General features: G+C 42.9%; 1 protein-coding gene across 1 annotated transcript in view; it reads left to right on the plus strand.

The window, feature by feature from the left end:
• The window catches only part of tjap1 (tight junction associated protein 1), a 34,965-nt gene that overhangs the window by 10,708 nt on the left and 6,836 nt on the right, over positions 1–17,421 (plus strand). The window contains exons 2-6 of the mRNA XM_022748669.1: positions 4,913–5,029; positions 5,929–5,978; positions 11,395–11,569; positions 15,294–15,322; positions 15,860–16,021. Coding sequence (XP_022604390.1) covers positions 11,450–11,569; positions 15,294–15,322; positions 15,860–16,021 — 311 coding nt within the window. The 5' untranslated portion in view covers positions 4,913–5,029; positions 5,929–5,978; positions 11,395–11,449. The remainder of the gene's footprint in view (positions 1–4,912; positions 5,030–5,928; positions 5,979–11,394; positions 11,570–15,293; positions 15,323–15,859; positions 16,022–17,421) is intronic.

A 17,421-nucleotide genomic window follows, 5' to 3' on the forward strand; every position in this document is an offset into this window, starting at 1 on the left:
CACCCCCACCCCCACCCCCAGTAAACAGAGAGAGAGACGGAGCTCCAGACTGCAGCATCAGCACCTCCATAACTCCTGACTGACTGCTGAGGAGAAGACAAGAGCTCACAGGACTGACTCCATTTTTATTTTCTACATTTCATTAGAGCTGCACAATTAATCCAAATATAATGAAATCACAGAAGCTGCAGTTTTATGATAAAAATAAAATGTGTGGTCGTTGTGCTACGGAGACGCCAGGACTACACATCCTGTTCTCCAGACCTGAAGGAACAGGATTGTGTTTGGTACGTGACCAACACCAATCACATCATCAGGGCTGGTTGGCTGATTAGCTGATTAGCATGTTAAATGGTTAACTGATTAGCTGGTTGGCTGATTATCAGGTTGGCTGGTTAGTTTGTTAGCTGATTAGCTGATTACCAGGTTAGCTGATTAGCAGGTTAGCTGATTAGCTGGTTGGCTGGTTAGCTTGTTAGCTGATTACCAGGTTAGCTGGTTAGCCGATTAGATGGTTAACAGGTTTCTTTAGCTTCTAGAAATATATTTATTTACTTGATTGGAAGAATTGATCAGTGACAACTTTCAGTTTATTGTGAAAATCATTTGACAGGAGAATTTAGCTTGAAAATGTAGTGACTGATTATCAGTATTGATTATCAGTACTGTAGCAGCTGATTGTCAGCCTGGCTGGTCGTGTCTGTTACCTGTCAGTGCAGATCAGACGCAGGTTGATCACTTGATGCTGTCACTAAATAAACCAGTGGAAGAATAAATTAATATTTGAATCAGTTCCTCTGTTTAATTAGTAAAACACAACAACACTGAGTCTGTCTGTCAGGAGCTTTATGTCAACATGTTTAAGTGAAGGTTCCAATCAGTGATCAATATTTGATCAGCTGATNGAGAGTGTGGTGTGTGTGTGTGTGTGTGTGTGTGTGTGTGTGTGTGTGTGTGTGTGTGTGTGTGTGTGTGTGTGTGTGTGTGTGTGTGTGTAGGATTACATGCCACAGGGGTTTATCTCCACTCACAGAGGATTATGGGTAGGATGAGTTTGGAGGGGCGGGGACGTGTGACTCCTCTGCCCTCTGATTGGTTGGTGTTCTGCTGTTTCAAGCCAGAACGACACCACACACAGCAGCTGGACCAGAATGCATTGCAGCTGAAAGACAGGTGGTTGTTGGAATAATTGTGTCCAACTTGTGCAACATATCTAAACAGGGGCTGATGGTAAGTGAAAGGCATTCTGGGTAAGGTAGGCAATAGAGAAGGAAAGTGAAGCTGGGAGAACTTCCTGTGATAACGACGATAAACTGATAATTTATAATCAATGTATCTGTTGTTTGTTTGTTTGAAGCCCCATCAGTCTGTCTGTCTATCAGTCACAGCAGCAGGTTCACAGGTGTCAGGTGACAGGTGATGAGCCTGAGCAGTCAGAGTCAGACATCTGTTCACACAGCATCAGGTTCAGGTTTGTGACGTGAAGCCACGTCTGCTGTCAGAGACGCAGCGACCTGAGCCGCTGAAGACGAAGAAACAAAATTCTCCCTCCACCCTGGTTGAGGTGACGTTACCCCCCACACCCCCAACCTCCACCCCCACCCCCACCTCCACCCCACCCCACACCCCACCCCCACCCCCACCCCCAGTAAACAGAGAGAGAGACGGAGCTCCAGACTGCAGCATCAGCACCTCCATAACTTCCTGACTGACTGCTGAGAGGAAGACAAGAGCTCACAGGACTGACTCCATTTTATTTTCTACATTTCATTAGAGCTGCACAATTAATCCAAATAATGAAATCACAGAAGCTGCAGTTTTATGATAAAAATAAAAATGTGGTGGTCGTTGTGCTACGGAGACCCCAGGACTACACATCCTGTTCTCCAGACCTGAAGGACAGGATTGTGTTTGGTACGTGACCAACACCAATCACATCATCAGGGCTGTTGGCTGATTAGCTGATTAGCATGTTAAAATGGTTAATCTTGATTAGCTCTGCGTTGGCTGAAATATCAGGGGTTGGCTGCTTAGTTTGTTAGCTGATTAGCTGATTACCAGTTAGCTGACTTAGCAGGTTAGCTGATTAGCTGGTTGGCTGGTTAGCTTGTTAGCTGATAACCAGGTTAGCTGATTAGCTGGTTGGTTGGTTAGCTTGTTAGCTGATTACCAGGTTAGCTGGTTAGCCGATTAGATGGTTAACAGGTTTCTTTAGCTTCTAGAAATATATTTATTTACTTGCAGCGGACAATTGATCAGTGACAACTTTCAGTTTATTGTGAAAATCATTTGACAGGAGAATTTAGCTTGAAAATGTAGTGACTGATTATCAGTATTGATTATCAGTACTGTAGCAGCTGATTGTCAGCCTGGCTGGTCGTGTCTGTTACCTGTCAGTGCAGATCAGACGCAGGTTGATCACTTGATGCTGTCACTAAATAAACCAGTGGAAGAATAAATTAATATTTGAATCAGTTCCTCTGTTTAATTAGTAAAACACAACAACACTGAGTCTGTCTGTCAGGAGCTTTATGCCAACATGTTTAAGTGAAGGTTCCAATCAGTGATCAATATTTGATCAGCTGATATCAAACTTTTAAAATCCATCGTCTCACCTGTGGGACTCTTCAGACCTACTTCTGGTCTCTTCAGGTCTGTTCTGGACTCAGTCTTCAGATAACCCATGCAAAGCGTTTTGTTTCCCTGTGTCTGGACTGAGTCGTGCTCTCTCTGCAGTCCCCGCTGCGGCCGGTGGATTTCCCAGCATGCCATCTGTTGCAGTTTGACCTTCAGTTGGAGGTGAGCATCGGTGATGTCAGTGGCAGGTTGTCAGCTGGTCGCTCCACTTCCTGTCACAGACGCTTCGGCCTCTTCCTGACAAACAGACGGCTGTGACTCAGCCAACACACACACACACACACCCTGCTGGGTGTGTGTGTGTGTGTGTGTGTGTGTGTGTGGGCGGGCAGCCGGTTAGTTTTCTCTGTGTGATTCTCCCTTCGTCTGTTTGGGTTCAGGACTAAAGCAGGGATTTGTAGTCCTTTAACCACACACACACACACACACACACACACACACAGACACACACACACACACACACACACACACACACACACACACACGCACACACACACACACACACACAAACCTCTAAACATCTGTACACTTCACATTCCTCCTCATCATTTACAGAATTATCCATCACTTAGTACATTGATCTCCTTCCTTTTCCCATCAGACACTTCACTTCACACAAGTGTGTGTGAGTGTTTGTTAGTGTGTGTTAGTGTGTGTAAGTGTGAGAAAGTGTTTGTGTGTTAGTGTGTGAGTGTGAGAAAGTGTTAGTGTGTGTGAGTGTGTGTGAGAANACACAGACACACACACACACAAACCTCTAAACATCTGTACACTTCACATTCCTCCTCATCATTTACAGAATTATCCATCACTTAGTACATTGATCTCCTTCCTTTTCCCATCAGACACTTCACTTCACACAAGTGTGTGTGAGTGTTTGTTAGTGTGTGTTAGTGTGTGTGAGTGTTTGTTAGTGTGTGTTAGTGTGAGAAAGTGTTTGTGTGTTAGTGTGTGAGTGTGAGAAAGTGTTAGTGTGTGTGAGTGAGTGTGAGAAAGTGTTAGTATCATGGGTGAGTTAGTGTGAGTGTTAGTGTGTGAATGAGTGAGTGTTAGTGTGTGTGTGAGTGAGTGTTAGTGTGTGTGAGTGTGTGTTAGCGTTTGTTAATGTGTGTGTGTTAGTGTGTGTCTTAGTGTGTATGAGTGTGTGTTAGTGTGTGTGCTGTAGTTACTCAGTGAGGGTGCTGTTAAAGTTAAGAAGATGACCTTTAACCTCTGAAGAAGAGAAGAGAAAAATATGTTAATGAGAACAACTACATGTTGAACTGGTCTGTTACTGGTTTCTTTACTGGTCTGTTGGTGGTCTGTTGGTGGTTTGTTACTGGTTTCTTTGCTGGTTTGTTATTGTTCTGTTACTGGTTTGTTATTGGTCTGTTATTGGTCTGTTGGTGGTCTGTTGGTGGTTTCTTTGCTGGTTTGTTATTGGTCTGTTACTGGTTTGTTATTGGTTTCTTTACTGTTCTGTTACTGGTCTGTTACTGGTCTGTTATTGGTCTGTTATTGTTCTGTTATTGGTCTGTTATTGGTCTGTTGGTGGTCTGTTACTGGTTTCTTTGCTGGTCTGTTATTGTTCTGTTACTGGTCTGTTACTGGTCTGTTATTGGTCAGTGAATCCTCGGCAGCCTCTCAGCTCCTCTGTTAACATCTCTCTCTGATGATGCTAATGAGCAGCTGTGGAGCTGAGGTCTAATTAGACTAATGGGTTCACCTGGCAGTCTGCCTGCAGTCACCTGACACCGACAGGCCTGGGTCTGTGCCTGCAGACGACACTGAGGGAAAAGGGCAGTCTGTTAGCCTTTAGCCTGTTCTTTTAGCCTATAGCCTTTTTTCTGTTAGCTTGTATACTTTAGCTTTTAGCATTTAACTGTTTTTAAACCTGAATTCTTTCGCTGATTTTAACCTGTATTTTATCATATAAGCTGGTATTTTCTTACCTGCTTTATCCTGTATATTGTAACCTGTATTTCTATCTGTTTTAGCCCTTTTTTTAATAAACTTATTTTAACCTGTATTTTTAAACTATTTTTTAAAGCTGTTTTAGCCTGTAATTTAAGCTTTTTCTAGCTTGTATTTCTTGGTTATTTTAGCCTGTATTGTTAGCTGCTTTAGTCTTTTTTTTTTTTTTTTTAGTTTTTTTAGCCCTTTTTTTTAACCTTTTTTTTGAGTTTTTAGTTTGTTTTTTTCTGCCCTCTCTCTTCTCGTGTGTCTCTGGTGTTTTCTGTCTGACTGGCAGCAGGTATTGACTCATGTTTTCCCATCCCTCCGTCTTGTGTTTCAGGTTATTGGAGGCTTGAGGCTCACACGCCCAGAGGAGGAAGAGGAGGAGAAACTGGGCTGAATGTGAGAGGACGAAAACAGCAGAGAGGATGAAGAATTTTCTGTGCTGACGTACGAGGTGAGGATCCATCCATTCATCCATCCATCCACCCACTCATCCACTCATTCATTCAGTCATTCTCTGACTCCATGGCCTTGGCTCTTTTCTGTCTTTTCAACAGATGTTTTGTCCTCCATGTTTTTTTCTCTCTGTCATGGAGCTCGTGCAGTGATGATGATTAGATTGTGATAAATACAGTGATCAGTTACACATACAGTGTAATTTCTCAATACAAATTATTTATTGATATTGATAGTGTCCATATAACTATGCTGAGGTGTAACTTGTTCTCCTGCTGCTTTAAAGGAATAGTTCAACATTGACATGTGATTCGGAGGTTGATGTTTCACAGATGTGTTTTGGGTCACAGGACACTGTAAACCTGTATTGACCAGGTAATTCTTTAAAGACATACCTGTATATAAAACCACAGCTTCACGTGTCTGTGGATCTGAACCTTAAGTTTGTCTCGTTCCTGTTTCTTCTTCTGAGGAAGAAGTCTCGTTGTGATTCGTCAGGATCACGATAAGACTTTAGACACCTGAGGAAACAGCAGGTGATCCTCCTCGCTTCTCCTCATCAGATCTCTCTGTTTCGTCCTCGGGGGCTGCAGGTGTATTAACCTCTAATGACCTCCTCTATAACCATGGCAACTGATTAAAGTGTGAGCGAGATGATGAGTCTGATGATTTGTGTCCTCGGGCTGCAGAGAGAGCGAGCGTAACATCAATTATTTAAACATTTCCTGAACATTTTTTTCATCGCTGAGGAGAAACTGATCGACATTTTGTCTTTAAACATTTTCTTGTGAGTTAACGAGCGTTTGAGCCGCAGCGCCTTTAAGTGTTTTAATGACGGTCATTAAACTGTGACGTGATGTCACCTGTAACAGCTGATTCTGTTTGTGTGTGTTTCAGGTGTGTTGTTTCTGTGGATGAAGTCAGATCTGGAGCAGCTCACACTTCAGGTACAAACACTAACACACACCTGAGCCCATGATGTCACATCCTGAAAGACACGACAATGATGACATCACACACGAACAAACAAACACTAAAAAATCTGCAGCGACGATCTGAAGCTTCTGACGGATGATCAACATCTGACTGAGTGACTCGTTTTCAAGTTTGAGACTGAGGTGATCAGCTGATGAGAGAGAGAGAGAGAGAGGTGAAGAAAGAAGAGAGGATGAAAGAAAGGAAGGAAGAGAGAGAAATAAACAAAATATGTAGAAAGGAGGGGGGAGGAAAGGAAGGAGAATAAAGGAAAGAATGGAAGAAAGAAAAAGAGAAAGGAAGACGGAAACGGGAAGAAAGTGGAAGAGGAGAAGAAAGGAAGGAAAGAAGGGGAGGTTGTAAGGAAGGGAAATGAAAGAGGTGAAGGAGGAAAAGAAGATGGAAGGAAGGAAGGACAGAAAAAGAAGACAGATGGTTGGAAGAAAGGAAAGCGAAAGGGGAAAGAAGAGCTGATAGAAAAACAAAAGAAGAAGAGAAAGAGGGAAGGAATGGAAGAAAAAAAGAAAGAAGAAGAAAGAAGAAGGGAGGGTGGTAGAAGGAGTAGAAAAGGAAAAAAGGGGAAGATGGTGAAAGAGGAGAAGAAAGAAGGAAGGAAGGGAAAGCTGTAAGGGAGGGAAATGAAAGAGGTGAAGGAGAGCAGAAAGAAGGGAATAAATAATAGAAAACAAAAATGGTGAAAGGACAAGAACAAGAGAGGACAGAGAGAGAAAAGGAAGAGAAAAGAGAAGATGTCAAAAGAAAAGAGGAAGAAGAGAACAAAATAAATAAAGAAGAAATGAGAGCAGCTGCAGGATGATTGTAATTATTGGGTCGTCACAAATATACTAATATAAAATACGTGTGTTGCGTGACAGCAGAGCATGCTGGGTAAAAACACTTGGGGCAGTTTGATGTAAAATTCAGGAGCTGCAGTCAGACGAGATGAAGACACCTTCACCTTCCTCTTCCTCACCTGACAGGAAGCTGTCACCTGTCCACATCTTACTTTTCTATTCCCTGAAAAAATAAACATTTTCCTGGTGCAGAGAAATCCTGATCAATCATTTGAATAATGATTGATTCTCATATTGATGAAATGATTAAATAACAACTGGAGAAGAGAAGAAAGAACGGAAGTTATTGATCTGATATAAATTTGATTTAACTGGAGACTGTGGCTCCCGAAACTGACCCAAGATCAGCTGATGGTTTATTAGAGAAGACATCTCTGTTGGAGAAACAGGTCTGATCAAACTGCTGCATCAGGCTCGAGTCACAGTCTTTGTCATTTGTTTCTTGCTGCTCATTGCATTGACATTTGAAGGAGGACTGCACCAATAACAGGAGCAGACATGTTCACAGAGGAGGATCCCAGTGGATTCACTGAAGCCACCACAGGTGCAACTGCCAGTTTTGCAGGAAAAATTCCTTGCTGCTAAAAATTAGGCATAAGCACTGAAGAGACGGGTGGACATAAAACTTAAAGCTCCTCCAGTGTAAAGGTCTGTGTCCAGGTGTAGTGTGATTATAGATCAGCTCTAGCTTCTATATTAATACTGTGAAAGTATCAAAGCCTCAGTCCACAGAGAAATGCACACAGCCTGTATTCAGAAACTGAGCCTTAAAACCAGCCGTCAGGACTTCTGGAACTTTGTGATGTCACAACAAAGCAGTCACCAAGCCCCGCCCACCTGGACCCACCATCCAAACCTTGCAGGATTTGGTTTCTCTGAGTGTTTTTACCTGAAATCTGCTTTATTTTTATTGGTTCACTCAGAAAACAGTCAGCCAATCAGAAGAGAGGCTCAGAGCCTCCTCTCTTCTGATTGGCTCACAGACCTGTTGTTACTAGAGCTCCAGAGAGAAGCCTGAGAGAGGAGATGTAAAACTACACTGAGATGGTTTTTATATCTTCTAATGGATCAACACTTCAAATAAAACACAGAAGAAGAAGAAACATGGAGCTTTCAGTAGAGAAGTGAACTACAACTCCCAAGGTGCATTTCACCGACAGCTTCACTTTCTGATGTTTAGTGTGATATTGAAACCTGATCAAATATTCAGGAGTTCACTTTCAGATTAAATGAGAAACATAATGCAGCAGGAAAAGACGTCACTGAGGAACAGGAAACAAAATCAAGCCCAGTAAAATAAATCAATACTAAAACTAAAATGCCACATTAATACAACATAAATTATGCAGAACATTTCCATTATAAAAACAGTTGGGGTATTTTTTTCTTTCTGTTGTATTCTTCTTTATATACATTAAAAAATGAGACCAAACTTCATTAAACCTGATCAAACATTCACACCTCTCACCGGCTTCCTTGCCATAGCAACAGCAGCTGAGACTCATGGGTATTGTAGTATTTAGAGACAGAATAAAACCTGATTGGTCAGAAACAAGGAGTAAATAATTCAGATGGTTTAATGGTTTTTCAGTAACGTTCAGGAGATGATTGAAATGAATCTGAGACTTGAAGAAGCAGCAGCTCGGTCGACACTGAGGGACGTGAAACAGGAAGAGGCTGAAATGATGAAATGAAACTTCAAGTCGAGTGATCGATGGTTTTCACTCTGAGGACAGAATAAATGGCTGCACAAATAGCCTCATGATGAACTTCCCTCTGTGTGAGAGTGTATATGTCTATCTCTGTGAGGACCAGCTTGATTTTTAGACCTTTGCATTGCAGAAATTTTAGCCGGTCCTCACTACTTCAAAGGACTGTAAATATATGATTTTGATATGATTTGTATGCGGATTGTAGACATTGAAAGAAGTGAACGTCACAATAGAGACAAGAATGAGCAAGAAAGCATCACTGACGGAGCCTTTTGTAAATGGAGCGTCCACACTCACAGTTTACTGTCCTGAGGAATCAAATATTTCCTGTGTGCAGAACATGCTGATGAAGATGAAATACAGGAAGTTGTGCAAACATTTGACGAGCCATGTGTTTTCTAGGCTTCACTTCCTGTTGCAAGAAGGTGGTTTTAATAAGTATTAATTATTAATTCATCAATACATTTACTGGAAGTTGGCTGATAGGGACGTACAGTACATAATCATGATTATTGGGTGTTGTGTGACCTAGAGCAGTGGTTCCCAACCTTTTCCAACTCATGCCGCACCAAATCTGAAAAATGTTGGTGGCCCACATTGAACTCTGTAACAATATGGAGGGCAAATAATGACTTCTCAGAGCTTTTTATTTTAATGATTGAACTTTCAGGCTTGAACTGAACACATAGGGAGCTCAGTATTCTTTTTTGTTTTTCGCCATATCTCTCTTGACTTTTTCCTTTTAACTCTTCTTGTTTCTAACCAGCTATCCATGTTGATTCTCCAGTTTTTATCATGGATGTGATCTTTTAGCACAAAATCAAATAGATTTAGAGATAGAGAACAAATATACGATGTCATCTGGCAGCAACAACATAAAAGTTCCTGTCATTGGCTATGACTGTAATAGGCTTTAATATGAGAAAAAAAACAAAAGCAGCTTGAAACAGTTTTTTATATTTTTAAAGATCATTTTGTTTCATTTAAAACACTTAAAAACATTATTTATTTACAGTACCAATCAGCCACATTTTTAGAAAATGTGTCCAAATATATACATATATATATATACACATATATATATTCGTGTGTTTATATATTTTAATAATAATATTTTTATTGTTATAGTATTTATTTAATAATAATTACATCTTTTTACCAAAGTTTTACTGTTTTGCAATACATTTGTGGCCCACCAGTGGGCCCCTGCTCACAGGTTGGGAACCACTGCACTAGAGAATACACACTTGTTTTTCATCATGTTGCTGTGTATCAAGTGAAGATCACATGATGAACTGTTGATGTTAATCCAGAGATGTTTTTTCACGTGCTAACTGTTTCCGGAAGGTGGCGCTTTGACTATAAGTGAATACGTCCTCGGGTCTCGACTCTCAGACTTCGGGCCCTAATAAAAACTGAGTGGTTACAAAAGTTTTCCCTTCGAAGCTTTGCATGCATGGCCCCCGCCCCACTCGGGCTTGGACCCCTGAGTAGGAAAAGTCCTGTCCATTGACTCTGGTTTCTAACAGCTGAACGTGTCACACAGACTGGACCAGTGTAGAAGACGGAGGTTTGAAGGATGGTTCAGGTCAGGGTCGGGGGCCAGGGAATGCATTATGTCAGTAATGGTCCTCACAAATACAGAAATGACAAACGTGTGTGTGTGACAGAGGAAGTCACACAGTGATCGATGGCTCGTCATTGGGTCCCTCAGGGTTGGATCTGGTCATGTGACGAGGACAAACTCTAAATGGAGCAGGTCACTGAGCAGAAACAGACCGCTCTGTAGAAACAGCAGAACCAGGGCTGTTCCACGAAATTATTATATTTTCTGTAAAATGAACAACAGGCCTGCAGCTGAGGTCCAGGTCGCACTAAACATGATGAATGTGCTCTACGTAATTATGGACAGGTTATATTAGTAACCTTTTCATGGGTGGGTGGATCTGTGGCATGATAACAAATTTATCTTGGTTCTGTTCGAACAGATGTGATGATGTGTTAAATCATAATGCAGCTGCTTGTTGTTTTAGTTTTGTCAGAGTCTCAAAGCTCAAATCAGTCAGTCACATATATAACACTGTGTTGTGAGTCAGATCAGAGCTGTGGTCTGACATTTAGCATGTTGGCTGCTTTAGCTCTGTTCTGTGTCATTCAGATCAACATCAAGCTAATGCTGACATGCTAACGTTAGCCATTTAGATCAATGGAGCTGCACTTCCTGCTCTGGAAACAAACTGAGATCAATGTGTCGCCTGAGGCTAACACACACACACACACACAAAGAGTACATATATTGATATACTTGTTAGGACCGTCATCCTTTCTCGTTTGAGCTTCACAACAACAAAGTAAAGACAGTTTTTATAGAAAGACTCTTTTAGGACCTGTTGCCTTCACAGTGAAGGTTTGATACCTGGTCCTCACAAAGATACAAGACAAGAACACACACATACACTTGTAAGGTCCATTGATTTGTTACTTTGTTATTTGTATCTTCTTGTGAGGACAGACAGACACACACACACACACACACACACACAGACACACAGACAGACACAGACACACACACACAGACACACACACACACACTTACGCTCTGTCAGACACACAAGCATAAACACACATGCCGGACTTGTGTTTGACGTTGATGAGGGGCGACCGAGCATTGATCTGCAGAGTGAGAGATAGAGAGAGCGAGCGAGAGAGAGTGTGACAGCAGTGTGAGAGTCCAGTTGTGGTAGAGGTGTCGTGGTGGGTGGTCGGCGGGTGATCGGCAGGCGTCTGTTTTCTACCTCATCTCGCTCTTCTTCTCCTGCCAGGACTGACACACCGACAGGAAGGAAGGAAACAAAGAGGAAGGAAGCAGGGGCCAGGATGACGAGCGCGGCCCCGGCGAGGAAGCCGTACCGTAAGGCTCCACCGCAGCACCGCGAGACACGCCACGCCCTGCCCACCGCTCCACCCCCACCCACACCGCAGCCCGACATCAATCAGGTAAACCAACACACCCTTAACACACCTCCATCCACCTTGCAGCGTCTCACCCACTTCTCCGCCGCCGGTAAACGGCCGCAGAGCGCCGGCCCACAGCATGGCATCCTGACGTCGCCGCTCCCGCTCTCAGACAGCGAGCAGGACGTCTCCAGTCTGTCCAGTCTGGAGCTCTGCATCCCGCCACCATCACTCTTCAGAAGCCACACCCGGCGACCCAACCGGACCAAAACCACAGCTGTGGGCGTCACGGCATCTGACCACCGCACCACGAGTCCTCATAAACCCACGAGACCTCACTGCACGCCAAGTCTTCAAAACATCACGAATCATCGCCACGTCTCGAGTCCTCACAACAACATGAGTCCTCGCCACGTCTCGAGTCCTCGCCACGTCTCAAGTCCTCATAACACCATGAGTCCTCGCCACATCTCGAGTCCTCGCCGCATCTCGAGTCCTCGCCACGTTTCGAGTCCTCATAACACTACAAGTCCTCGCCACGTCTCGAGTCCTCATAACACTACGAGTCCTCGACACGTCTCGAGTCCTCATAACACTACGAGTCCTCGCGATGTCTCGAGTCCTCATAACAACATGAGTCCTCGCCACGTCTCGAGTCCTCGCCACGTCTCAAGTCCTCATAACACTACGAGTCCTCGCCACATCTCTAGTCTTCAAAACACCACGAGTCCTCGCCACGTTTCGAGTCCTCATAACACCATGAGTCCTCGCCATGCAGCAAGTCTCCTCACAACCATCAGCAACCAGAGTTTCCCGGCACATCGAAGCCCCGCGCCAGCCTGGAAGCACTCCCCCACCAGCAGCCCCAGAGGAGAGCGCCGTAATAGTCAGGCTCACTGGACGCAGCCCGCCGCCCGGACACAGACTGCCGCCCCTCCAAAGGGTATCCTGAAGCAGCCAACCTCGCTGGGCGTGGAGCACACCTACGATTTTATCAGGAAGTCAAAGTCAGTGGAGCTACTGGATGACAGCCGAGGGCGTGATGGCACCGGCTGCCATCGTCCGGCTCGCTCTCTGGACCGGGCGGAGCAACGGGCACTGTCCTCACGGCGGTCCTCTGCGCCGCCCTCGCCCTGCAGGACAGACTGGAACTGGAAGATGCAGGTTCTGGAGGACAAAGTCCGCTTCTCCAACTTTCTGGATGAGATCACTAGTCGGGTCTTAAGCCCCGCCCACCTCACGCTGCTCGGTAGGTCGTCCTCCGGAGAGCAAGGAAGCCCCGCCCCCCAGCGCAGACATCACAGCCACCGACCCGCACACAGGAAGCAGCAGGCGGAGGTTTTGTCCACAGGCCGGACTCGACGTTGGGATGACTGGGTGGCGGCGCTGCAGCGACCTGACAGCTGGTACCAGCCCCTGCAGGAGGAGGGGGCGGGGCAGGAGAGCCAGAGACAGCAGGGTGATGTCACAGAGGGGGCGGAGCCTAAAGAGGAGGAGTTGGGGGTGAATAGAGGAGTTAAGGTGGACATTCAGGAGAATAAAGACAGACCACCTGTTTCTAATCTGTCACTTGTGTCACGCATCAAGGTAGGTCAGAGGGGGACGACCTTCATCATCGTCACCCTCCTCACCCTCCCTCTTCTCCCCACTTCCTGTTTCCTGCTGGTTTTGTTTTTCTTTCTGAATTGAAAAATAACAGCTGTGACAATTAGAGGAATTTTTTAAATTTCTCTTTTTAAATTATTTATAACTTTATTAGTCAGAAAATGTAAGAGTCTTATATTTAAGATTTATTATATTAGACTTTAAAATGTGAAACAATCAATAATAGAGAGTCACTAAACTGCCTTAAAAAATCTGTTGATTTAAACTAAAAGACGAACAAACTTTTGAACACGACGTCTTCAAGCAGCAGCTGCTGACAGGCACGATTAGTCACTGAAATACCCAGAATGCTGCAGTACAAAGGTCAATGTGATGAAACATTAATTTGTCTAAATGCAGCCAGACACAAGCTTTTAATTCCAACAAGCTCTTCTTATTGATTACCAATAATGACACTTGAGGAAACACAAAGTGTCCACAACAAATCATCGTATTCCTCCGTGTCAGAGCAGAACAGAACGATCGGATTGGCCTGTTGGCTGCTCCAATCACAGCAGCTGAGTTATTGATTTTACTGCTGTGTAGGGGATTGATCAGAGCGCTGAGGAGATCCATCATGTAAAACCCCACTGCATGCTGGGAGGGGTTTTTCTATACATCGACACAGATCAATGAGACGAGTGATAAGGAAACAGGAAAGAGTTTTATCACTGAACGAGTCACATGTTGGTCATGTGATCAGTCGTCAGAGCAGGAAGCCTATAGAGCAACTGTCCTTGAAAAGTCCTGGAAAATAAAGAAAAAGAGAAACGTCCTGGAAAACAAGGAGAGAAAGTTTATTTGAAGCAGGTTGTTTTCTAAACAGTCGACCCTCAGTGACGTTCCTGCCCTGTAATCATTCATCATTTCAACGATCGGATCAAAGGAAATGGATCATTAGCTTCATTCCTCAGCTCTTGACACTTTGAGCTCAGGAAAAGCCTCTTGCCAGAAAAAATAAATTATAGTTTGTAAAAACATTTTTATCAGACGGAGAAAACAAACAAAACAAATCTGTTCTGTGCTTAGCAGGTTTATTTTAAAACAGGCAGTAATCTGACTGAGCACATTCCTGTCCAGAGCTGCAACGATTGGTCGATTATTTCATTAGTCAAATGGTGAAAAAATAATCTGCAACTATTTTGATAATAAATTAATCATGAAAATAATTTTAAGCTGTTTTCAGCCTCTAAAAAACATTTTTTGTCTCAGAAACTGAATCTTTTAGACAAAAGAGACAAAAACAACAAAGACTTCGATAAATTCATTCAGAAAAAACAAACTTATGTTTATTCAAATTAAAGTGATTATGGATTTTCTACAAAATATAATTTAATTGTTTGTAAAAAAGCATTTTTCTGTGTTTAAAATGTCCCATCATGTGTCAGGCCGACACAAATTCAACGTTCATTCAGTGTAAACATGAAGTTTGCCCTGAGGGTGGCGCTAGAGCCATTCAGATCTGAAGGTTCATCCTCTGTGGACCCTGAATATATCACACATCTGATGTCGGGATGAGACGTCCTCAGGCTCCGCCTCCGGCTGCTTAATCAATATATTGGCAGCTTGACAACATGAGTTTGTTCAGTTTCTTCTTTTCCTCCTGTTTTACAGACGTTTATATAATAATTGATATAATAATGTTGTTAATGTTTGTGCTGACGTTTGCAGCAGCGGATCACTGGAAAAGTTTTTGCTCAGTTTTTTGTTTATAACAAAATCATCATTAGTGACACAGTAAATTTATAATAATGTCTTTTGACACATGATGGTGTTTGTTATAACAACAAACCAATTTCTCTTTCTATCGTGATGAAATTGTAAAAATACTGTGAATGTTTGATTATTGATTATTTCTCTGTGAAGCTGCAGATTATTATTTTGATATATATATATTTTTTTTTTCACCGTGTTTGTTGAATGTAACTCAGTCGATAATGTTCATGAGACAATGACGACATCAGTGTGAATTAGTACAGAACAAAATGTTATTAATCATATTATTGTTATTATTGAAATAAGATTTTTTTTTCTCATTTTAACGACAAACTGAACAAATGTCTCTTCTGTTGTCATGGCAGCAGTGTGTTCCTGTTTGTTTTAACTGTGTTTTCTGTTGCAGGAGGCCTTATCAGACTCTGACAGGATCAGGTGAGAGTGTATTCTATTCTATTCTATTCTATTCTATTCTATTCTAATAGTGGAAATAAAGCCAAATGTTCTCTGCTCCTCTGTGAGGCAGTGAACTGAATCTTTGGTGTTTGGACGTCAGCTTTAGTTTTGTGATGTAAAAATAATCAGCAGGTTAATCAATAATGAAAATAATTGTCCGCTGACCTGTGAGCTGTTCTGCTCAAATCGAGTCACGACTTGGACGCCACGGAAAAAGTTGAGATGTAACTTAAATTGTGAAATAATACAATAAATTTTAAATTTCATCCTGATTTTTTCAGTTTATTATGTTTGAGTTTTACTTTATTTTAATGAAATAAATTATTTCATTTTAATTCAGGTTTGAGTTGACAGTGTGTTTTTCAGAGCAGGTGAATCTGGTCGTGAAACAGTTTGTTTTTATTTCCAAACACCAGTTTTCATCATTAAATCTTGGTCACATGGGGCAGAGTCTGTTCTGTGATTGGCTGTTGCTCGATCATGACCTCCACCCTCCTGTCTCCTCCCGTTACCCAGAATCCTCCAGCAGCAGAATGAGGACCTGCGACGCCGCCTCTCTCTCTCCACCCACAAGATGGAGGCCATGGAGGCGGAGTTTGACGGAAACCGTCACTACATGGAGGCGGAGCTCAGCCGGACCAGAGATGACCTGGACAAGATGAGGGACAAGTTCCGCAGGTGAGGACTCTGACGATCTGGATCAGAACCAGGTTCTGATCAGTGATAAAAGACCAGGTGGTGAGGAGTCAGCTTATTGGCTGTTAGAGGAACAGACAGGCTCCTCCCACCACAGTGAGCATGCTCAGACAGGACGGAAAACTCTGAATCACAAACAGAAGTTTTCTCTGCTCAAACACATAAAGACGTTTAATTTAAAATCACCGAGAGGAACGCCACAGGGCGAGAGAGCATCGCTAACACTGCTCGCTCTAAACACACACACACACACACACACACACACACACACACACACACACACACACACACACATGGATCCATATTTAATGAGTCTGATCAAAGACAGTGAATTAATGAGAGCTTCACTCCTCTCTGATTATCAAAACCTGCGGGCTATATGTCTGTGACTGTGTGTGTGTGTTTGTGTGTGTGTGTGTGTCTGTCTGTCTGTGTGTGTGTGTGTGTGTGTGTGTGTGTCTGTCTGTCTGTCTGTCTGTGTGTGTGTGTGTGTCTGTCTGTCTGTCTGTCTGTGTGTGTGTGTGTGTCTGTCTGTCTGTCTGTCTGTGTGTGTGTGTGTGTCTGTCTGTCTGTCTGTCTGTGTGTGTGTGTGTGTCTGTCTGTCTGTCTGTCTGTGTGTGTGTGTGTGTCTGTCTGTCTGTCTGTCTGTGTGTGTGTGTGTGTGTGTGTGTGTGTGTGTGCGCGCACGTGCATGACCGTCTTCCTTCAGGTCCTCAGACCGAACCTTTAAAAGAGAGCTGAAGGAACATTTCGACTCTGGATTAGTTTACTGAATATTGTTTTGGAGCTTCGAGGGTTAAATTAAATCCAGTTTTTCTTATTATTCACCGTCACGTCTCATTAGGTTTGTAAGTGTAACACTCGGCTGTACCGTCATTCTCTGCAGCTGATGATTTGGACGACGAATCATTTTCTTTAATTAAATCCTGACAACACAGACTTTCTCATTATTTTTCCTCAGGATATTTCTGAGCAGGATTTTTTATCTTGCAGCTAAAACTCTTGGTGAAATATTTGAGCAGGAAACTGGATTAATTAGTAGATATAAAAGTATTTCATAAATTAAAATAAAAAGTTTATTTTGAAGGGTCTCAACAGGAGCCACAGCTCAAGAGATATTATCTATTAAATATACACGGATGTAGAAAGACCTGTCTCCATCGCTGAACCCTGAAGTCATGAGGTGACTTTTAGTCTGAAGTCCAGTCACTCTGTTGGTTTAGTGTCCTGCTGAAGAGGCTCTGTAAGTGTGTGTGTGTGTGTGTGTGTGTGTGTGTGTGTGTGTGTGTGAAGCTTAATCTTCTGTTTAACAATTCATCAGTTTTATTTTGCTCTGCAGAGATAATCAGTCTGTAAATGAGGGAGGAAGTCAGTGAGTCTCT

Source organism: Seriola dumerili, unplaced genomic scaffold (genome assembly GCF_002260705.1).
Source record: "Seriola dumerili isolate Sdu_G_001 unplaced genomic scaffold, Sdu_1.0 BDQW01000127.1, whole genome shotgun sequence".
In the NCBI taxonomy this organism is placed as follows: domain Eukaryota; kingdom Metazoa; phylum Chordata; class Actinopteri; order Carangiformes; family Carangidae; genus Seriola; species Seriola dumerili.